The 25,177-nt window shown below is 37.6% G+C and overlaps 1 protein-coding gene and 1 non-coding gene across 4 annotated transcripts in view; both read right to left on the reverse strand.

Annotated features, from left to right (window-relative positions):
• SPICE1 (spindle and centriole associated protein 1) overlaps positions 1 to 25,177 on the reverse strand; it is a 63,168-nt gene that overhangs the window by 21,006 nt on the left and 16,985 nt on the right. For all 3 annotated transcript variants that reach the window (XM_030836803.2, XM_030836806.2, XM_060298065.1), the window contains 6 exons: positions 23,600 to 23,702; positions 22,673 to 22,779; positions 19,328 to 19,443; positions 10,709 to 10,851; positions 10,360 to 10,497; positions 9,742 to 10,007 (listed from right to left, as the gene is read on the reverse strand). In XM_030836803.2, the coding sequence (XP_030692663.1) occupies positions 9,742 to 10,007; positions 10,360 to 10,497; positions 10,709 to 10,851; positions 19,328 to 19,443; positions 22,673 to 22,779; positions 23,600 to 23,702 (873 nt within the window). The remainder of the gene's footprint in view (positions 1 to 9,741; positions 10,008 to 10,359; positions 10,498 to 10,708; positions 10,852 to 19,327; positions 19,444 to 22,672; positions 22,780 to 23,599; positions 23,703 to 25,177) is intronic.
• On the reverse strand, positions 16,580 to 16,686 carry LOC115842177 (U6 spliceosomal RNA). Its single transcript, XR_004035108.1, has one exon. It is a non-coding gene; the product is annotated as a U6 spliceosomal RNA (small nuclear RNA).

The following is a 25,177-nucleotide window of genomic DNA, read 5'->3' on the forward strand; positions in this document are numbered from 1 at the left end:
TTGAAAACCAGGGGGGCTTGATCACAGGAACTCCACAGGACTGAGGGAAACAGAAACGCCACTCTTGGAGGGTATACACAAGGTCTCGTGTACACCAGGACCCAGGGGAAAAAGCAGTGACTGCAGAGGAGCCTGCGCCAGACCTACGTCCTGGTCTTGGAGAGTCTCCTGGGGAGGTGGGGGGCAGCTGTGCCTCACTGCGGGAACAAGGACAAGGACACTGGTGGCAGAGGTACTGGGTAATCATTGGCATGAGCTGTCCTGGAGGCTGCCATTTTGATGCCAAGACCTGGCCCCACCCAACAGCCTGAAGGCTCCAGTGATGGGATGCCTCAGGCCAAACAACCCACAGGGCAGGAACACAGCCTGATCCATCAGCAGACAGGCTGCTTAAAGTCTTCCTGAGCCCACAGCCACCTCTAAACACACCCCTTGACACAGCCCTGTCCACAAGAGAGACAAGACCCCACCAGTGGTCAGCACCAGTCCCTCCTACCAGGAAGCCTGCACAAGCCTCTTAGATCAGCTTCATCCACCAGCAGACAGACACAAGAAGCAAGACAAACTATAATCCTGCAGCCTGTGGGATCCCAAACACAGAAAGTTAGACAAAATGAGACAACAGAGGAATATGTTCCAGACAAAGGAACAACATAAAACCCCAGAAGAACAACTAAATGAAGTGGAGATAGGCAGTCTACCTGAAAAAGAATTCAGAGTAATGATAGTAAAGATGATCCAAGATCTCAGAAAAAGAATGGATGCACAGATCGAGAAGATACAAGGAACGTTTAAGAGCTAGAAGATATAAAGAACAAACAAAAAGAGATAAACAATGCAATAACTGAAATGAAAAATACACTAGAAGGAATCCACTGAAGAATAAATGAGGCAGAAGAACGGATAAGTGAGCTGGAAGACAGAATGGTGGAAATCACTGCTGCAGAACAGAATAAAGAAAAAAGAATGAAAAGAATGGGGACAGCCTAAGAGACTTCTGGGACAACATTAAATGCACCAACATTTGCATTTTAGGAGTCCCAGAAGGAGAAGAGAGACAGAAAGGGCCTGAGAAAATACGTGAAGAGATAATAGCCGAAAACTTCCCTAACATGGGAAAGGAAACAGTCATCCAAGTCCAGGAAGCACAGAGAGTCTCATACAGGATAAACCCAAGGAGGAACATGCCAAGACACATGTTAACACATTACTGACCAGGGGATTTTTGCAGAAGCTAATGCTGGTGGCTGGCAATTTGTTATGTTAGTGAATATGGAAACACTAGCATTTGGGTAAATATTGACAACTTTTTTTTACACTTAATGTATTTATTTGAAACTTTGTACATGTCTCACTAAAGCATTCTAATATTTTGTTAGAGTGTGATAGGCAGTATAGCAGGCACCTCTGTGCAGGGGAACAGAACATCTATTACAAACATACTGTGTTTCACTGTGCTTTCCCCTGAAAGAGCAGATGCTACACTTTCTGGCAGCACTTCTTTTTAGTCCTGTGGGTATTATTTCCTCTAGAATATGTTTTTATTTTACCTGATAGTTGACAAGGTGGATCTTTGCAGGGGGCTCTTTTAGAAACGCCACAAGAAGGACCAGGTGCGGGACTACCACTACATTCACCAGAATGGTCAGTTACCCATTGTCTAGCTAATAAAAATTACTTGTAAGTCATTTTATTCTGTGCATTAAGGCTACAATAAATTTTAAACACATTGAATAAACTGCAATTACTCAAAAGAAACCCAGTTTCTTATACCATTTTAGAGTTTTCCAGAGGACACTGAAGTTGGACAGATTTGATCAGATCGATCAACTCCTTTCATATATTTATTATACTCTATATACAAGTGGGCTTAGTTATCTGATGGCCAGTCCTCCTGTCTTCTTTTCCTGTAGATGCTAGGGAGGCGTCATGAATAGTTGTCACCATGCGGACTAGCCTCTTGTCTTTCCATATAAGAAGAATCACTTCTCTCTTCTGTAAGAATGTCATTTCTCCCATCTGTAGATTTTTAGATTTCTCCTTTAATTGGTTTAATAGACCACAATTCTCTCTTATAGTCCCACAAACTCTGGTTTTATTTTTCAACAATATTTCAGATGTGGACACAGTTGTAATAACTGTCTTTGTAAATATGGTGCCATGAACCAAGATAAGGTTGTAGGACCAATAATATTGTTTCTTGCAGTTTCTTTCCTTCACCCATGTAAATCTCAAGACTGCATGTATATCCAGTTTCACTTTTGCTAACCATCCTGACCAAAATTCCATATTTTGTAAGTTTTCTGGGATTATAGGTGTTTTTTTTTTTTTGCGGTAAGCGGGCTCTCACTGTTGTGGCCTCTCCCGTGGCAGAGCACAGGCTCTGGATGCGCAGGCTCAGCAGGCCCAGCCACTCTGCGGCATGTGGGATCTTCCCGGACTGGGGCACAAACCCATGTCCCCTGCATTGGCAGGCGGACTCTCAACCACTGCACCACCAGGGAAGCCCGGACTATAGGTTTTGAATCCGAGTCATCCTCTCCACTTTATCTTTGCCTCCTCAAGTCATAGCTCTTGTTTGGGTACATAGATCGATTGAAATTTTGGTAGAAAACAATCCAAAAGAGATTTAACTTTTGAAATTCTGTCTGCAGGACGTGGAGTTTCCAAGTTATCATTAAAGTGAAGAAATGTCATTATTTGTCTGAACCTTCTTCTCGTCAAAATCTTTGGAGAGATAGGTGTTTCAAGCAAGGGGTCAGTTGACCAATATTCTTTCCAGTGTGACTTTCTTATTTGTTCCATCAAAATTATTAATCCAAGAAACTTCTTCATGTCACTATTGCTTACATCAGTCCATTTTAAAGCCTTATCATACTTTTTATGATTTTTCATTCTGTTGGTGATACAAGTTTGTTTGAGAAGCAACCAACTTGAAAAAGTCGTTACCAAAAATTAATTCTGCTATTTCACTGATACTTTGTGGGTTATTACATTCAATAGTTACAGCTGACACACCCGTAAAGTCTTCTAATTTTTGTGAAATGTTGCCTTCAACCCACTCTTCTGTAGAAGCAAAGAAGCATTCTCCAGCAGTGTGAGTTTCATTGTCATTTTCTGTATCAGAATCAATCACTAAGGTTTTTTGTCTTTTTGTTGGTCTAATATTCACATCTGCTGAATCAGAACTATATTCTGAAGAACTATCAACTCCTGAGACACTAGTATATATGTCACTAGAAGAATCAGAGAAAGTATCTGCATAAAATTCACCGAAAAATTCTTCTTCACTCAAAATTTCATGATGCATAATTTTTGAAGATTTTACGATAATAAACTTGCATTTATAATTTACACAATGTTGGAACAAAAACCTAATGGAGCAAAACGTGAATAATAATGACAATCGCAAGTTGTATAATGAACCCTTGATCAATTTTAAGCCCTAACAACTTCACACGGTGATATTAATTGTATCACTTTCTAAAAACGTACTGATACGTCTCTGGTCAATAACGTTCAGGTAACAAAAGATGTATTAATACATTGCCCGTCAATAAGTTGTTAATCAAATTGACAAAAATTAAAGACAGAGAAAATATTAAAAGCAACAAGGGAAAATCAACAAATAACGTACAAGGGAATCCCCATAAGGTTATCAGCTGATTTTTCAGCAGAAACTCTGAGGCCAGAAGGGAGTGGCAAGATATACTTAAAGTGATAAAAGGGAAAAACCTACCACCAAGAATACTCTACCCAGCAAGGCTCTCATTCCAACTCGATGGAGAAATCAAAAGGTTTACAGACAAGCAAAAGTTAAGAGAATTCAGCACCACCAAACCAGCTTTACAACAAATGCTAAAGGAACTTCTCTAGGGGGAAAAGAAAAGCCCACGACAAGAAATGAGAAAATTACAAATGGGAAAATTAACTGGTAAAGGCAAACATACAGTAAAGGTAGGAAATCATCCATACACAAATATGATATCAAAATCAACAATCATGAGGACAGTATAAATGCAGGATATTGGAAATGCATTTGAAATTAAGAGACCAACAACTTAAAACAATATTGTATATATATAGAGTGCTATATCAAAACCTCATGATAACCACAAACCAAAAATCTACAATAGATATACAGACCAAAAAGGAAAAAGAATCCAAATACAACATCAAAGATAATCAAATCACAAGAAAAGAGAACAAAAAGAGGAAGGGAAGAAATAAGACCTATGAAAACAATCCCAAAATAATTTTAAAAATGGCAATAAGAAAATACATATTGGTAATTATCTTAAATGTAAATGGATTAAATGCTCCAACCAAAAAACACAGACTGGCTGAATGGATACAGAAACAAGACCCATACATATACTGTCTACAACAGACCCACTTCAGACCTAGGGACACATACAGACTGAAAGATATTCCATGCAAATGGAAATTAAAACAAAGTTGTAGTAGCAATACTCATATCAGACAAAAGAGACTTTAAAATAAAGACTGTTACCAGAGACAAAGAAGGACACTACATAATGATCAAGGGATCAATCCAAGAAGATATAACAATTGTAAATATACATGCACCCAGCATAGGAGCACCTCAGTATATAAGGCAAATGCTAACAGCCATAAAAGGAGAAATCTACAGTAACACAATAAGAGTGGGGGACTTTAACACTCCACTTACATCAGTGGACAGATCATCCAGACAGAAAGTCAATGAGGAAACACAGGCCTTAAATTATACATCATACCAAATGTACTTAATTGATATTTATAGAACATTCCACCCGAAAGCAGCAGAATACACATTCTTCTCAAGTACACACAGAACATGCTTCAGGATAGATTACATAGTGGGCCATAAAGAAAGCCTCAATAATCTAAGAAAACTGAAAACATATCAAGCATCTTTTCTAAACACAACACTATGAGATTAGAAATCAACTACGAGAAAAAAACTGTAAAAACCACAAACACGAGAGAGTGGCATGGACATATATACACTACCAAATGTAAAATAGATAGCTAGTGGGAAGCAGCAGCATAGCACAGGGAGATCAGCTCGGTGCTTTGTGCCCACCTAGAGGGGTGGGATAGGGAGGGTGGGAGGGAGATGCAAGAGAGAGGAGATATGGGGATATATGTATACGTATAGCTGATTCACTTTGTTATACAGCAGAAACTAACGCAACATTGTAAAGCAATTATACTCCAATAAAGAAGTTAAAAAAAAAAAACATGCCACCTTTTTGATCTATGTACTCAACCAGGAAACAAAAACATGAGAGGTACATTCATCTAGCTGATAGGCTTCTGCAGTATCTCTTCAAGCCAGTAGGATCTGTGCCCTGCAGAACAATGTAGTCAGTATGTCTATAGGCCCTGATAAGCTTGAAAAATTATCCATACACTTTCTACATACGAGACTAACCAGAGCCAAGGGGAAAATCGTGTCCCTACTTTGGTATTATCTGTCTGATAAGTTTAAATGGGAAAAATGCTTTTCAATTTTTTCCATAGTCATTGAAACTGATAGTTTAATCTAAATAGTAACGTTAACATCAGCGTGACATTCCAGAGCTACTCATGTAGTTTTAATTTCCCCCCCCACTTTGGAGAAATGACCTTGCACTACTGTGTTAAAAAGCAAATAGCTGCTTCAATATTTACATCAAAGTGTTTGCTCAATACATTTCAGTATAATAAATACAAACAAGAAGAGAATGCAATTTTGCATATCTAAGTGTCTTCTGAAAGTCACTAAAAATCCTATATCAATCTAGACACTGATTATGTCCATTGTCTCTTTTATGTAATATTTATTTTCACAGAAATGCCTCAGGTGAATACAACTCTTTCCAGCTTGAGCTTTGTATTTTGGGAAATAATTCACAGAGTTCAGTGCTTCCAACTTTGATAGATTTATTGTCATGGCAGTGCCAAACATCTTTTTCTGATGCTTGCTTACACATAGAGACTCAATGGGCCAAGTGATGAGAACCAGAAGTTTAGTGCAGGTGCTTGTCCTAGTTTGCACATATTTGGTATTGAACTCCTGGTAATAATGTTTACTTGCATGATGCATTATTGTTTTTCAGAGAGCTACCATATCCATTTCTCTTTGTTACAGACCTGTGGCTGTAATTTCTGAATTACTCCAAAAGGTGTCCTGCTTGAGAATGTGTGCACTATCACTCCTGCTAGAACTGCATATCTTCGGACATTGTTATTGCTTCTAGGTAAAATAATAGGGAGAGGAGATATGTTCAGGTGTAAGAATTGAAGAAATATGTTCTACTTAACAAAGATCTCGTCAGCAGTCCAGTGGAAATCCGTGATTACATTTAGTGAAAATTCTTCCCCAGGTGGAGCTTCTGGACCTAATGAAGGTGGAGGTATTTTTCACTCCTTGCTTTTTCTCAGAGAAAGCAAAGCCATTATTCCTTGCAATGATGTGGGGAAAGAACAGTGGGAGCTCTGCTCTCCTACAATGAGTCCACCATGCAGAACCTGGATAGGTACAGTATGTTAATCCATTTGTGTCATTCCTTTGTTGAGGACAGGTCAAGGATTTCCCTTTGCCTGCAGAGTAAGTAATATTTATGGTTCTTCACATGGCCCATAAAAAAATCCTAAAGATGCTACCAGAAAACTACTAGAGCAATCCATGAATTCAGTAAAGTTGCAGAATACAAAATTAATACAGAAATCTGTTGCATTTCTATACACTAACAACAAAAAATCAGCAAGAGAAATTAAGGAAACAATCCCATTTACTATCATATCAAAAAGAATAAAATACCTAGTAATGAACCTACCTAAGCAAAAGACCTGTACTCCTAAAACTATAAGATGCTGATGAAAGAAATCGAAGATGACACAAACAGATGAAAAGATATACCATGTTTTTGGGTTGGAAGAATCAATATTGTAAAAATGACTACACTACCCAAGGTAATCTACCAATTCAATGCAATCCCTATCAAATTACCAATGGCATTTTTTGCAGATCTAGAACAAAAAAAATCTTAAAGTTTGCATGGAAACACAAAAGACCCTGAATAGCTAAAGCAATCTTGAGAAAGAAAAATGGAGCTTGAGGAATCAGGCTCCCTGACTTCAGACTATACTATAAAGCTACAGTAATCAAAACAGTATGGTACTGGCACAAAGACAGACTTATAGATCAATGGAACAGGATAGAAAGCCCAGAAATATACCCACACACCCATGGTCAATCAATCTATGACAAAGGAAGCAAGATTATATAGTGGAGAAAAGACAGTCTCTTCAATAAGTGGTGCTGGGAAAACTGGACAGCTACATGTAAAAGAATGAAATTAGAACATTCTCTAACACCATACACAAAAATAAATTCAAAATCGATTAGAGACCTAAATGTAAGACCGGATACTATAAAACTCTTAGAGGAAAACTTAGGCAGAACAGTATTTGCCAAAAATCGCAGCACTATCTTTTTGGATCCACCTCCTAGAGTAATGAAAATAAAAACAAACAAATGGGATCTAATTAAACTTAAAAGCTTTTGCACAGCAAAGAAAACAACAAGCAAAACAAAAAGACAACCCTCTGAATGGGAGAAAATATTTGCAAATGATGTGACCAACAGGGGATTTATCTCCAAAATATATTATATAAACAGCTCATGCAGGTCAATATCAAAAAAACAAAAAACCCAATCAGAAAATGGGCAGAAGACCTAAATAGACATTTCTCCAAAGAAGACATACAGATGGCCAAAAAGCACAAGATGCTCAACATCGCTAATTATTAGAGAAATGTAAATCAAAACTATAATGAGGTATCACCTCACACTTATCAGAACGGCCATCATCAAAAAGTCTACAACCAATAAATACTGTAAAGGGTGTGGAGAAAAATGAACCCTCCTACACTGTTGGTGGGAATGTAAATTGGTATGGCCACTACAGAGAACAGTATGGAGGTTCTTTAAAAAACTAAAAATAGAGCCACCAGATGATCCAGCAAGCCCATTCCTGGGCATATATCTGGAGAAAACCATACTTCGATAAGAAACATGCAACCCAATGTTCACTGTAGCACTATTTACAATAGGCAGGACATGGAAGCAACCTAAATGTTCATCAACAGATGAATGGATAAAGAAGATGTGGTATATATATACAATGGATTATTACTCATCCATAAAAAAAGAATGAAATAATGTCATTTGCAGCAACATGGATGGACCTAGAGATTATCATACTAAGTGAAGTAAGTCAGACAAAGACAAATATCATATGAGAGCACTTGTAATGGAATCTAAAAAACATGATACAAATGAACTTATTTACAAAACAGAAACAGACTAGCAGACTTAGAAAACAAACTATGGTTACCAAAGGGAAAAGGTTGGTGGAGGCGGGTGAGGGGGCTGGGGATAAATTAGGAGGTTGGGGTTAACATATACACACTACTATATATAAAATAGATAACCAACAAGACCTACTGTATAGCACATGAACTTATTTATAAAACAGAAACAGACTAGCAGACTTAGAAAACAAACTATGGTTACCAAAGGGGAAAGGTTGGCAGCAGGGGCTAGGGATAAATTAGGAGGTTGGGATTAACATATACACACTACTATATATAAAATAGATAATCAACAAGGACCTACTGTATAGCACAGGGAACTCTACTCAACACTCTGTAATAAACTATATGGGAAAAGACTGAAAAAGAATAGACATATGTACATGTATAACTAAATCACTTTTCTGTACACCTGAAACTAACATAACATTGTAAATCAAATATACTCCTACATAAAACATAAAACTAAAATTAAATTTAAAAATATAAAACAGAAGTAAACATTTTAATTAATTAATTTTTTAAAAAGAAAATTTAGGAAGACATCTCCAGAGAAATTGATACATGTAAATTAGGTTGGTGAATCAACTTTTTTTAAATGATAAAATTTCCTTAAACAGTTTTTGGTCATATTTGCTTAACAAATTTAAATATATAAAAAATAAATAACAGTTTAAATAGGTTTTTTAAAAAGGTATAATACCTTTATAAATACCTTCTAATACCTTCTAAATACCTTCTAATCCCACAGCATTCTGAGGACTGATTATTATTCACAAATGAATTAAAGATACAATTCTTTAAAGATGTAAAAAAAAATAAATAAAAGATACAATTCTTGCTTGTCTTATAAATTACTTTTACAACAATAAAATGTCTCCCATTTCAAACACTGAAGCAAAGCCCAAGTTACCAGTGATACAAATAATATGAAGAATTTTCCTAATCTGTGTCTACAGATTACAGGCATACCACTCTCCAAACCGAACTGAAGTGGGAATAGCAAGCAGAGAAAAGCAGTAGAATGAGGACATGTTTAGTAGTTCTCATTAACCTGTAACTGCCAAACAGTAATATGAAGTATTAGCACAAGATATAATTTTATTTATAGCAGATTTACCTAACTAATTATATTTTACTAAAGCTCATATTAAAATCAACATCACTTATCTGATGTTATCTGTATAAGGATGTAGAGGAAAATTAAGAGGATAAACCTTTACTACAGATCATCTAAAGCTGAGGTATTTTAAACAAAGCTATTCAAATTTGACTATACTTTATTTGGAGATTGCAATAATTCAAGTGTAGAGGGGAAAAACCTACTCATTTCTGCCATTAGTCTGGCAGAAGAGAAGACTCTAATAACCTCACCTCTTTAAGGTACCGAACCAGGCGACAGAGGGAGCTCACGAGCGACAGGGTGAAGCCGGTGAGACCCTGACTGTTCTGGAGCCCCCGGACCTCGCGTCCTGTCCACCGCTCATATTCTTCCATTTCATGTTCCACTTCATGTATCATGTGTTTGAGGACATCTAGGCTGGGGTTACTGCTATTCGGTAAGTCTGTGGAGGCTGTGCTGGCTGATAACACGCTATTCTTCTGTTTTGAAGGAGCACGCAAATCTGGTTTTCTTTTCACTGATAATGACAGAAGTCATTCTATGTTAAGACTGGGAAAAACTACAGTAGAAAAACGTTTGACTGTTGTTCACAATTTATAAAAGGTTTTTTATTGAAGTTATCATCATTTTCTCATAAAGAATCTATACTGTTTGAACCAGATTTACACTATCTATAATGAATGGATGAGAACCATCCTTCTAGAGTTACATGGAATAAAAGGAGGCATTGCCTGGCTACCATTCAACAAACTCTTACTTAGTAGGATCCAACTGGATGAGTTTAAGGGAAAAGACATGCACTAATAAACTAAGATAGCTGTGTCAAGTTACATGTTTAATAACCCACTTTGTCAATTAAGAGACTGAACCTTTATTTAGCAGCTGTTTTTGCTTCCTTGAGTTCAGCACTTGTCTCACTACATAGCTTGAGTCTAGAGTCTCAGTAGATTCTTCCAGTTGAAGCCTCGTATGGATTCTCTTAACAGCATTGGTAGCATTCAGAGCAGCTAAAAGGGAGAATTTTTCCAAAAGTATCTCAAGTGAACAACAACAAAAAAACTTTAAGCATGTCAATCGACAGGTCAATGAGTATTTACTCAACCAGGCTAAGACAGTCAAAACTCAAGTAATGTTCCTTTAAAAAATTACTGTGCTCAAGAAAGAACATAATAAAGTAAGCTACTACTCTGGGAGAACTAATACAGTCAGGAACCAAACCTTTTTGTTCTCCTGATGGAGAAGCAGATGATGGAGTTCCTGAAGAGGTTGTTATTTGTGATTGTGTTGCTGCTTTCTGCTGAATATCAGTCCATAGTTTATTAATTAACTCGGAATTATCTTCCGTTATTTTGTGGAGAAACCTATAAATTATGGGACAACAAGCTATATTAGAATTAATAAGTACTATCATTTAACTTGTTCAACTGTTTACATGTTTGATTTGAAGAAACTTTTAATAATTCATAATCAAAGAGAAATATGTTTTGCTTTAAGTTATAAGATAAAAATCTAAAATGCCAGTCTTCTTGGTGTTAGAAGGAATCATTCCATCTCCCTCCCAGTTTCCTAGCTATGCTGGCTCCTGAACCAGGAGCGATTTGCCCTTTCTGAAGTTTTGTGCTATAGGTTATGTCCTCCTCTCTCTTTCTCTAGAGAAAGTACATGGTTTCTATGAAGGAGCTTGTCCTCAGAGCACAGTCTCTGCTCATCACTGAAGTAAAGTGACTGGAGCAGACTCTGCCCCTGTGTTTCAGGGAGGCGGGGAGAGGGAATGAGAAGAAGAGCTACAGTGTAGGGGGTGAGAGAGATAAGCCTTTTGCTGTAATCAGCTTTATCATTGATAAAGCTGATTTTTCAATCTTCAGTTGTCTGATTTCTTTGTCTATTCCCCAACTAGACTAATATTTAAAAGAGGTAGAGGGTCTAAAAGTGGAAACAACCCAAATGTCCACCAGCTGATGAATGGATAAGTAAAATGTGCTCTATCCACACAAAAGAATATTATTCAGCCATAAAAAGAATGAAGTGCTAACATGTTACAATATGGATAAATCTTGAAAACATGTGACAGACCCCAGACACAAAATATCACATACTGCATGATTCTATACAGAGGAAATGTCCAAACAGGCAAATCCACAGAGATTTAAGACAAAAACAAAAAAACCCAGATTCATCTAGCAAATTAGATTGGACTGAAAGGTTTGGGAGAAAATAGGGTCTGACTATTTAAGAGTATAGGGCTTCTTTGAGGGTAACGAAAATGTTCTGAAATTGACTGTAGGTTGAACAATTCAATGAATATACTAAAAATCTGAAGATCTTTGAATATTATGCTTTAAATGGGTAGAGTGTATGGTATGTAAACTATAAATCAATAAAACTGTTATGGGAAAACAACAACAACAATGAGAGAGGAAAGGGGAAATCTTATTTAGTGGCTCTATAAACCTCAACCTAGAGGAGTTGCTTTAAAGCAACCTGTGGACAGCACATTGAACACTAGTTGCTATTAAGTTTAGTTAACAAAAGGCTGTAATGTGGTCCATTCACATTATGGCTAGTTATCAAAGCATCAGAAAGACTCCTCTGTAAGACAGTGTTAGTTAGGACTAAGTCCAACCTTCAGGATAAGTCCTAAGAAAAGTGTCATAATGAGATTTCTGTACAAGTTGGGAAAATCCAAACCAGTTTGAACTCCTATTACCACCTCTAATGTTTATACTTTTAAGAATTAGGTTATATCAAATAACAACAACAAAATAAGACAATACTATCTATGGTAGGCTTAAGAATGGCCCTCCAAAAGATACTCATAACCTAATCCCTGGAACTTGTGAATGTTACCTTATCTGACTAAAAAGGGACTTTGCAGATGGATTAAGTTAAGGGTCTTGAAATAGGAAGATGATCCTGGACTACCCAAGTGGGCCCTGAATGCAATAATATGCATCCTTAAGAGAGAAGCAGAGGGAGGTTTTGACACACACAAGTGGAGAAGGTGATGTGAAGGTGAAGGCAGAGGCTGGAGTGATGTGGACACAAGCCAAAAACACACCACCAACCAGCAGAAGCTGGAAAAGGCAAGGCGTGGATTATAACTTAGAGTATCCAGAGGGAATGTGGCAATACCAACACCTTCATTTCAGTCTAGTGAAACTGATTAAGGATTTCTGGCCTCTAGAACTGTGAGAGAATAAATTTCTGTTGCTTGAATAATAAACGTAATTCTGTACAAGGTTAGTTATATTTAGGTTCTGAAAGAAAAAGTACTTAAAAGACGATACATATTTCCAGGTATTCCTAACAAATGGTGACCAGCTAAATTTGAATTACTCTACACATCCTACAAAAAACTATACAGTGAAACAAGAAAAGCAAATAAAACAGCATATAACCCATACCTTCTATATTATTGGAAGACAGAGAATACTACTAACTTCAAACTACCTGTAGGTAGAAAAATAAGCGTCAAATTCCAGCAAAGATATTTCTTGAGCTCCTGTAAGAAGCCTTTGCAAAGAATGGGGGCAGTTCAAAATAACTGCACAGAGAAAAGGAAAGCTGAGAGCCTAATGGTGACAAAAATCACCTCTAGAAAGAAAAAGTCCACTCTAAGTATGTAAATACTTAAAAAAAAAAAAAAAAAAAAAAAAAACCTGGGCAATCATACGCCACCAAGAAGTTTGTAGAACCCAAGGTGGTAGTTTTGGGAAGGCATCACTTCTTAAGGAGAAGAGAGTGAACATGAAGGGAGTGGTACCCTTTGGAGGCTGAGTGCTAAAGAAGAAAAGATGTAAAAGTCCTTCAAGACAAAAGAGAACCATGATATTGGAGAACAAGCCAACTTTAACCCACCAATGCTTTTTTTTTTTTTAAAAAAGGCTCTAAATAAGCTGTGCTTCACCATAATTGACAGAAGAATCACCTAAAACTCCCAAACCTCTCCACAAAATGTACAGTATAACAAAGGCAGTATATCAAAACAGAAAACTGAAATTGAAATATTTCAGCTAATTAAAATTCCTGCCCCCAACATGCAAAAAAAAGAAGAAAACTGGGCTTCCCTGGTGGTGCAGTGGTTGAGAGTCCGCCTGCCGATGCAGGGGTTACGGGTTCGTGCCCCGGTCCGGGAAGATCCCACATGCCGTGCAGCGGCTGGGCCCGTGAGCCATGGCCGCTGAGCCTGCGCATCCGGAGTCTGTGCTCCTCAACGGGAGAGGCCACAACAGTGAGAGGCCCGCGTACCGCAAAAAAAAAAAAAAAAAAAAGACATATAGATGGCCAATAGGCACATGAGAAGAAGCTCATCATCATTAATTATTAGAGAAATGCAAATCAAAACTACAATGAGGTACCACCTCACACCAGTCAGAATAGCCATCGTCAAAATGACACAAATAATATATGCTGGAAAGGGTGTGGATAAAAGGGACCCTCTTACATTTTTGGTAGGAATGGAGATTGGTGCAGCCACTATGGAAAACAGTGTGGAGATTCCTTAAAAAACTAAAAATAGAATTACCATATGATCCAGCAATCCCACTCTTGGGCAAATATCTGGACAAAACTATAATTTGAAGAGATACATGCACCTCTATGTTCACAGCAGCACTATTTACAATAGCCAAGATATGGAAGCAACCTAAATGTCCATCGACAGATGAATGGATAAAGAAGATGGGGCATGACACATACACACACACACACACACACACACACACATAAGAATACTACTCAGCCATAGAAAAGAATGAAATAATGCCATTTGGAGCAACATGGATGGACCTAGATATTATCATGCTAAGTAAAACAAGTCAAACTGAAAAAGACAAATATCATATGATATGTGGAATCTAAAATATGACATAAATGAACTTTCATGAAACAGAAACAGACTCATAGTTGCCAAACGGGAAGGGAAGGGAACGATGGACTGGGAGTTTGGGATTAGCAGATGCAAACTATTATATACAGAATGGATAAACAACAAGGTCCCACTGTATTTTATATATATATATATATATATATATAAAATATCCTGTAATAAACCATAATGGAAAAGAATGTGAAAAAGAACACATATGTGTATAACTGAATCACTTTGCTGTACAGCAGAAACTAACACAACACTGTAAATCAACTATACTTCAATAAAATAAATAAATTTTTAAAAAAGAGAGAAGTGGGCTTCCCTGGTGGTGCAGTGGTTGAGAGTCTGCCTGCTGATGCAGGGGACACGGGTTTGTGCCCCGGTCCAGGAAGATCCCACATGCCGCGGAGCGGCTATGCCCGTGAGCCATGGCCACTGAGCCTGCACGTCCAGAGCCTGTGCTCCGCAACGGGAGAGGCCACAACAGTGAGAGGCCCGTGTACCGCGCAAAAAAAAAAAAAAGAGAGAGAGAGAGAGAAGCCACTTTTGGCCTAAGCCATTTTGTGATCTAAGCCCGACCACAATTCTTGCCCTTGAACCAGTCTCGGTAGTTAATGATCTTAAGGGAAGTAAGGGAATTCAGTAACAAAGAAAACACAGTCAAGAAACAAAAGTTCAGCAATAAAATGAGTGCTAATTGCTCCTCAAGGGATATACATAACAATCTGATACAGTTTTTGAGCTCTGCAGGAACTAAGGCCCCCACCTAGGTGGAAGATGGAATGATGATGTTGACCCTCCTGACTTCAATCAACTAAAGCTTGGACTCTGCCAACGTTTGTCCCAATTCTATGCTGAATTCTCCTCTGCTCAAGCCTCTTCATGAATATGCATGTACTCTTAGCTTAAAACTTCCCCAATTTTACTGTTTGGGGAGACACTGCTTTGGGAAATATCCCCCGAGTTCATCTTACTTGCTGCAAGTAATAATAAATCCTTCCTTCTCTCAAAAAATAAATTAATAAATAATAAAATAAAATAGTAACCAACAACAAAAATACTCAGGAATAATTTTAACAAGAAATGAGGAAACCTATATGAAAAAAAACATTAAAATACTCCTCAAAAACAAAAAGGTAGACATTAACAAATTGAAAAACATCCTTTGTTCTTGGATAGTAAAACCCAGCATAATAAAGATGTCAGGTCTCTCTAGTTAATTTATTAATATAACAAAAATATCAATAAACTTTTTTATGATGCTAAATAAGTTGACACTAAATTCATACAGAAGAATAAACATGTAACCATCATTATGAAAACTCTGAACTGGAAAAGGCTAGGAGGGAAGTCTATTAAAACAATATAAACTCTAATTAAAACAGTGTGGTGGGCTTCCCTGGTGGTGCAGTGGTTGAGAGTCCGCCTGCCGATGCAGGGGACACGGGTTCGTGCCCCGGTACAGGAAGATCCCACATGCCGCGGAGCAGCTGGGTCCATGAGCCATGGCCGCTGAGCCTGCGTGTCTGGAGCCTGTGCTCCGCAACGGGAGAGGCCACTACAGTAAGAGGCCTGTGTACCGCAAAAAAAAACAAAAAAACAAACAGTGTGGTATTGGAGCATGACTACAGAAACAAGGCCAGTGGACTAGAAAATTCAGAAGTAGATCCAGGTACACACGGTAATTAATGTATGCAGGCAGAATCTCAGATCAGTGGGGCAGTAATAAATGGTGCTGGGGCAATTGGTTATCAATTTAGGAAAAGGTAAGAAGCAGAGCCATACCTCATACCACATACCAAAATAAACTTCCAATGGATCAGAGAACTAAATAAAAAATAAAACCACAGAAGTATCAGAAGAAACATGAGTGAATTCCTCTAAAATCAGTTTTAGGAAAGAATTTCAGAGTATGATTCAAGATCCACATGTAAAAGCAATGAATGATAAATTCAAACTATATATATATTCTTTTTTGTTGTTGTTGTTGTTTTGTTTTTGTTTTTTTTTGCGGTACGCGGGCCTCTCACTGTTGTGGCCTCTCCTGTTGAGGAGCACAGGCTCTGGAAGCGCAGGCTCAGCGGCCATGGCTCACGGGCCCAGCTGCTCCACGGCATGTGGGATCTGCCTGGACCGGGGCACGAACCTGTGTCCCCTGCATCAGCAGGCGGACTCTCAACCACTGCACCACCAGAGAAGCCCTATATTCTTTTTTTTGAAACATGGAATGCATCACAAATTTGTGTGTCACCCTTGCAAAGGGGCCATGCTTATTTTCTCTGTATTGTTCCAATTTTAGCATATGTGCTGCCAAAGCGAGCACTATATATATATTCTTAACTCTTTTACTTGTTAAAGAAATTCAAAAGACAACGAATTGGGAGAAAATATAACATATTACACAGGTAAAAGACTAATATCCTTAATATGTAAAGAATGCTTACAAATTAATAAAAAAAGGATCAAAAACTTAAAAGCAAAATGGGCAAAAGACATGAATAGACAATTCACTGTAATGTCCCTTAAATATATGACAAAATTATCAATTTCACTTAGAAAGGCAAAGTAAAACTACGCTGAGATCACATTTCTCACCTATGAAATCAGCAGAGAAGTCTGACAACACACTCTGGTGCAGACACTCTTGTAAGTTGCCAGTAGGAGTGCAAAATACTACAACCCTCATAAAGCAGAATTCAGTAATTTTAGAACAAAATTACATAGCATTTACCTTTTAATCCCAAAATCCCACTTCTAGTAATTTACTCTAAATACACACCTTCAACCATACAAAAATACATATGCATAAGTTATTCACTGCAGCATTTTTTAATTGAAAAATATTGGAAACAACTTAAATACTTGTGTGTGTGTGTGTATATATATACACACACATATAGCATTGCAAAAACTGGATAAAGATGTGCAAAAGAATGAAATTGGATCCCTACCTTACACCACTCACAAAAATTAACTCAAAATGGATTAAAGACTTAAACATTAGACCTGAAATGGTAAAAATCCTAGAAGAAAACATAGGGGAAGCTCATTGACATTGATCTTGGCAACAGTTTTTTGGATCTGACACCAAAAGCACAAGCAAAAAAAAATAACTAGAACTACATGAAACCAAAAAGCTTCTGCACAGCAAAAGAAACAATCAACAGAATGAAGAGGCAATCTATGGAATGGGAGAAAATATTTGCAAATCATATATTTAATTAGGGGTTAATATCCAAAATACATAAAGAACTCATACAACTTAATAGCAAAAAACCCAAACAATCCAATAAAAAAAATGGGCAGAGGAACTGAACAGACATTTTTCCAAAGATGACGTACAAATAGCCAACAAGTACACACATGAAAAGGTGCCTGACATCACTAATCATAAGGGAAATGAAAATCAAAGCCACAATAAAAGCAAAACCAAACAAAAAATAAAACAAAAGTAAAAAAACAAAGAAAACAAAAAACAAGAGAACCAAACAAAAGAACCAAAAAAAAACAAGCAATAAAAACAAAACAAAAACAGAAAGCAAACTAAAAAAAGCAAACATAAAACAAACACATAAAAATGATTAAAAAAACAAACCCACAATAAGGTATCTCTTCACATCTATAATAAGAATGGCTATCATCAAAAAGTCAAGAGATAACAAGTGTTAATGAGAATGTGGAGAAAAGGGAACCCTTGTGCACTGTTGGTGGCATTGTTAATTGGTACAGCCATTATGGAAAACAGTGTGGAAGTTCCTCAAAAAATTAAAAATATAACTACCATATGATCCAGGATTTCCACTTCAGGGTATATATCAAAAGGAAATGAAAACAGGATCTCAGAGAGATATCTGCACTCCCATGTTAACTGCAGCACTATTCACAATAACCAAGATATGGAAACAACCTAAGTATATGTCAACATATGAATGGGTGAAGAAGATGTGATTGAGATACATAGATATGTATCATATTCCACTGTATACATATACAGTGAGATATTATTTAGCCATGAGAAAGAAGGAAATCATGCCATTTGTGACAACATGGATGAACCTGGAATATATTACATTGAGAAATACAAGTGAGACAAAGAAAGACAAATACTGTATGATATCACTTATACGTGGAATCTAAAAAAGCTGAGGGGACTTCCCTGGTGGCGCAGTGGTTAAGAATCCGCCTGCCAATGCAGGGGGACACGGGTTTGAGCCCTGGTCCAGAAAGATCCCACACGCCGCAGAGCAACTAAGCCCATGCGCCACAACTACTGAGCCTACACTCTAGAGCCTGTGAGCCACAACTACTGAGCCCACGTGCCGCAACTACTGAGGCTGCGTGCTGCAACTACTGAAGCCCACAAGCCTAGAGCCCGTGCTCTGCAACGAGAAGCCACCACAATGAGAAGCCTGTGCACCACAACAAACAGCAGCCCCCCCCTCACTGCAACTAGAAAAAGCCCATGCAGCAACGAAGACCCAATGCAGCCTAAATAAATAAATAAATAAAACAATTTTCAAAAAACTAAAAACTAAAAAATATATAATAAAAAAGCTAAACTCATAGAAACAGAGTGGTGGTTACCAGGGGCTGGGAGGTGGAGCAAATGGGAAGATGGTAAAAGGGTACAAATTTCCAGTTATAAGATGAACAGCTTCTTGTGATTATAGCTAATAATATTTTATTTTATACTTGCAAGTTGCTAAGTGAGAAGATCTTAAATGTTTTCACCACAAAAAAGAAATGGTAATTATATGATGTGACAGAGGTATTAACCATCCATCACTTAATGCTATGATGGTAACCATTTTGCAGTATATAAGTATATCAAATCAACATGTTGTATGCCTTATAAACTTATACAACATTATATGTCAATTATATCTCAATAAAGTAGGGGTGGGGGAAGAAATGGCCTTGGAAAAAAGGGAAGCATCTTAGATACTTATGCCATCTATACTTACGTGTCCGCATTTGTGTTTGACTGAGAGCTTAGAGAGTTACCCAACTCATTCTCACTTTCTTCTGACTGGCTGTTAACAGTTCCTTCTCGTTGGTCATCATCTACTTCATTAAGAGCCTTTATCAACACAACAATAAAATAATAACACAGGTTGGTTATATACACACTCATCCTTTCTTTTTGTCATAACAGAAGAGAGATCCCTCCTTCTAAGGCTAATCCCTCCACATGTGGTCTAGAACCCAAACCCTCTTACCTCTTTCTAGTCCATCAATTGCCGCTTCTCTCTCCTGCATCTTCAACTTCTCCTTACTGGCTTCAGCTCATCCACATTTAAATCTAAGTCTTTGCCATCTTATCCGTACCCTATACTCACCTCGAGCTACCATCTACTCTTTCTGTGCAACAAACTTCTTGAAAAAGCTGCCTGCCACTTCTCATTCACCATTTATGCCCTGCAACTTTGCTTCTGCCCTGCCACCCCATTTAAGCTGTTCTCTACATGGTCAACATCAACACACCTGTTCCCAAATCAAATGGTTATTTCTGTCTTTGCCTTCCCTTACTTCTGACTCATTAGACATCAATGACCACTCATTTCTTTCCCTCAAAATCTTCTTTTGAGGAAGATAAACTTTTCTTTTCCACTTCCATGATACCAGATTTTCTTGGTTTTTCTTCTTTTGGCCATTCCTTCCCAATCTCCTTTATTGGTTCTTTTCCTACCCTTCCCTTTTTCTGATGTCACTCAAGGTTCTCCCTTTGGACCTTTTCTCCTCTCATCTGACTCATTTTCTGTATGATTATATCTAATTCCAAGGTGCAATTACGAGCCAAATGCTGTTAATTTCCAAATTTCTAGCTTCACTCAGATCTCTCTTGAGCCCTCAACATTTATATCCAACTGCCTAAAAGATACCCCTAGGAGAACATCCTACACACATATACTCAACATGTCTAAAATTCATCATTTTCCTAAGCCTCTACTATCATTCTTCCAGAAACCTTGTTCCTGTCATGTTACCAAGACCATAAACAGCATCACTATCTACTCAGGTTCTCAAGCCAGCAAACTGGAAATTATCCTTCTTCCTCATCCATCACATCCAATCAATCACCCAATCCTGTCAATTCTATCCCTTCTTCATCTCTCAAATCTATCCCTCTTCCCCACTACCTTCTTCCCTACTGCCACTGCTTTGGGTCAGTCCTCACCACTTCTCACTAAGATTCCAATGTGAGTCTTCTAACCAGATCCTCTCACCAGTCTTGTCCCTCCCTCCCCAATCCATCTTCCACGTTACTGTCAATTTTGCCATGACTGTGCTCTTCTTAAAATCCTTTAGTGGCTCTACTCTTGCTTTCTGGTTCCTTAGCCCTTCATAACCCAGCTCCTTCTTGTCTCTCTTACCTTGCCTCTTGCCACTTCCCAACCTTCATCATAGAGACCATGATCATTTGAAAGCTAACTTTTTTTTTTTTTCCTTTGCGGTACTTGGGCTTCTCACTGTTGTGGCCTCTCCCGTTGCAGAGCACAGGCTCCGGACGCGCAGGCTCAACGGCCATGGCTCACGGACCTAGCCACTCCACGGCATGTGGGATCTTACCAGACCGGGGCACAAACCCATGTCCCCTGCATCGGCAGGCGGACTCTCAACCACTGCGCCACCAGGGAAGCCCAGAAAGCTAACTTTTTAATAAGTGCCAAAACATACATGGCTTTTGGCTAGGGATATGGCTAATGGACTTTGGCTATTAAAAATATGTGTAACATTCTACTTAATTGCCTTTATAAGTAGAAAACGGTATATTTATATGATTCTGGACCTTGTAATTCCCTAGGATCATCCATCTAATTGATGATTCTCCTTTTTTTCATAAAAGATACAAGTAACTTAGGAAATTGCATTAAACAGGTACTGAGACCTAGTCATTCTTAAAAAGTTGACTTATTTTAGTATTCAATTCTTCATGGGCTTTTAAAAAATGTTTCCTATCTCAAAATTCTAATCATTTTGATTAATTAAGAGTTCCAATTAGATTAAGACACAGCTAATGAATGTTTTACTATTATACTTTTCCCATGTAACTAGTCAATAAATTCAAAGTTTCTTGGGTAGCTGCTTTTTAAACATACTAATACATTAGAACTAATTCACTGATTTTCAGATATCTAAAATATTCTTTTGAGGCTTCCCTGGTGGCGCAGTGGTTAAGAATCCACCTGCCAATGCAGGGGACAGGGGTTCGATCCCTGGTCCAGGAAGATCCCACATGCCGCAGAGCAACTAAGCCCGTGAGCCACACCTACTGAGCCTGTGTTCTAGAGCACCAGTGCCACAACTACTGAAGCCCGCGTGCTCTAGGGCCCATGCTCCGCAACAAGAGAAGCCACTGCAATGAGAAGCTCCCAACAAAGAGTAGCCCCCACTCACTGCAACTAGAGGAAGCCCACGTGCAGCAACGAAGACCCAAAGCAGTCAAAAATAAATAAATAATATAAATAAATTTATTTTTAAAAAAAGAAGGGACAAAGATTTAATGAAGAACTAATATCTGGTATTATGCTCAACACTTTACATAACCTATCTGAGCTGATCCTCACAACAACCATAGCAGGTATATTCTATTCCCATTTAACAAAAAACTCTCTGAGCCAACTCAGATACCTTGAGAAATCAACTCAACATCGAACAACTCCTAAGTAACAGAATATGAACATAGATTCACCTGACTCCAAAGTGGGATGTGGAAAGACTCTCTTGCTGTTTCCATATTTGTAGATGGTGCACAGTCTTTTTTTTTTTATTTAATTTTATTTACTTATTTTTTACATAGCAGGTTCTTATTAGTTATCTATTTTATACATATTAGTGTATACTATACATGTCAATCCCAATCTCCCAATTCATACCACCACCACCACCACCCCCAACTTCCCCACTTGGTGTCCATACGTTTGTTCTCTACATCTCTGGGTGACAGTTTTATGGAGCCAGACAGCCTAGATTTGAATGCCATCTCTCATGCTAACTAGCTATGTGATCTTGGACAACTTACTTAATTTTTCTGAGCCTCAGTTTTTCCATCTGCTAAATGGGGATAATAGTAACTACCTCCTAGGTAAGCACTCAATAAATGTTAGCTATTATTATCTAGTCCTATCTTGTTTAGTACAAGCATTACTCACAGAAAGTGCACTATGCTTGAGTAAGAACAATTCTAGCAACCACAACTTGGTATTTAGATAGTATAAAGCTTTTGAAATGTTTACCACTATGCCTATCTACATCAACTTAAACTGAATTTCAGCATGAGCATTATGGCTGTGAGCAAAGCACATTACCTGAGGCTCAATAACAGATTCACTAAGGATGGCCTGGGTGACAGGGTCTTGATTTACCACAATGGGACCTTGAGAGGAATCAGGAGCCATTGTTACATTCGGAAACCCTGCAGAAGGAAAATAAGTCATGATGACTTTGTTTCATTTAATTAAATTGACTTCACACATACTATACACTGCCATAGGTCTGAATTATCATATGAAAATCTTAAATAATAATAATAGCAACTTGCACTTAAACAGTGCTTACTATATGCCAGGCATTGTTCTAAATGCTTTTACATATATTAAATTGTTTCACCCTCACAAAATCCTATGAGGTTATTAGTATCATTATTTTACATATGGGTAAACTGAAACTCAGAGACGTGAAGCAACAGGCACAGAGTCACACTAGCGAGCGGCCAAGCCAGGATTCAAACCTTAAACTAAAAACTAATGATCTGTTTTTAGGGATTAAGATAAACAACAGATTATATACACATTAAAGTGAATAATGTTGTGCATCTCACAAGAGGCAAAGTTCCTTTTAGAGAGACACTGAAGTTGCTTTAGTTTTCAAATTAAGCTTCACTCAAATTACATACAAAGCAGATACTTTAATTATACAGTAATTTAATATTAATAAGCTGAAAATGAAATCATACCTTAAATTATGAAATCTTATACATTTCACAAAATGTTTTAATACATAATAACAATTTACCTTTCCTTAACTTGAGTAATTTGTAATAGTTAATATTCTTAGTGAAAAGCAAATAAATTGTAATAAATCTATGTCTAACAACTCTTGTATGCTATCCACCCTAGAACACATGTGATAGAAATAATATGATGACTGAGAAAAGATTTTAAATTCTTTCAAACAGCCAGATGTGGGCTTTGATGAATAAGATAAAGAAATTTTGTTTGATGTGACTACTTTACCTGTGCGCCTACGAGGAAAATCAACAAACAGATCTTTTGCTGTAGCCATCAAATGATCAGATTTTTCCAATACATCCTGCATCTGGTATTGATCATTAAGAATCTAGACACATGTTAGTGATAAATATTATTATTCAGAAAAAATATATATACTTAATAAATCACAAAGGAAAAGTCCATACAAAGGCAGGAGCTTAAAAATCATCTCAAATCCTTCAGCGGCAATATCATTAAGTACCAGTAGATGGAGCTATTATAATAATTAGTGGATTTCAAATGCTTGGCTTTGATCCAAAGAAATACATTATTAAATTATGACCCAGTCCACACACAAATGTAGACAAACACCAAAATAAAAGCTTTGCTTAAACTTACTCTTTGATAACCACTCTGATATTTTCTTTTTAGTTTCTATTCTATTTTTTCAAATGATGGTTGCAATCCACTAACTTGATTTTACAATCCATTAAAAAGTTGTGATCCACAGTTTGAAAAACACTGATTAAACATGAATCTCTGAGCCATAAACTCAGATGTGTGCCTCTTTGGTGTTTCAGCCACTAAAGTGATTTCATAATCCACTAATGGGTCATGACCCACAACTTAAAAAACACGGCGTGAGACACGACTTTGGGGGCATTAAACAAAAAAGTGATGCTTCTGCATTTATAAACAAGCTCGATTTTTATTCTGGAAAAATGAGAACTCAAAAAATACCAATACCGCGGTGTCTCTGATTCTACACTTTCAACTTAGGAATTTTCCCAGTTACAAGCAAGGATGCACGGGCTAGAGTGAAACCAAGTCAACACCTACCACCACCAGATCGCATTCTTAGGCCGAAAGGAGTCTCAAAATTGGAAATTTTCCAGTTTCCAACACTGACTCAAATCAAAACATCTGGTAACAAATGCTCTTACCAGAATTTCTCTAGACTATGGAAACAAGCATACAATGTGACCTCAGTTACTGTTTTAGGACATGAAGAAAAATAACAAGAGTCACATTCTGACTTTTTTCCCCTTCTTCCCCTGCTAAAGCCAAACAGGTTGGCTGGCTCTGTTAGTGAGAATAAAGTCCTGAATCTGTTCTCTCCACAAAGACTTAGTTTTGGAATGGCACAGGACAAAGAGCACATTTGGAGTCAGAAGACTGGCATCCTAGGCCCTGTCAAGAGATACAGAAGTGTATACTAAATCTGTATACAATTCTAGAGACATTTGAGAATGTTGTTACAACTTAAATTTTCATCCCTGGTTAGCCATCTTGTAGCACATGCCATTAGAGTTTAGGAGAGAAAGTAAATGGAGCACTATAATCTACCATTTATACTAGAAAAATTATACAAAATATATTTCCTAGCAGCAGTTTTGTTTACTATTTTTAAAAAAGGTACTGACTTCCTATCAAAATGAAGAGATATAAATTGAAAGAAGCAGATTGTGGAGGAATAATTTTATCATATCAAGACCTGATACTAATTATAATGAGGTCTCCAGAAAACCCACTGCCCTGCAGCCCTCTCCCTTCTAGTCCCTGCCCAGGCTCCTTGGGGCAGACAGCTTGAGCGGCCAGAGG

The sequence above is a fragment of the Globicephala melas genome, chromosome 4 (genome assembly GCF_963455315.2).
Source record: "Globicephala melas chromosome 4, mGloMel1.2, whole genome shotgun sequence".
Classification (NCBI taxonomy): Eukaryota; Metazoa; Chordata; class Mammalia; order Artiodactyla; family Delphinidae; genus Globicephala; species Globicephala melas.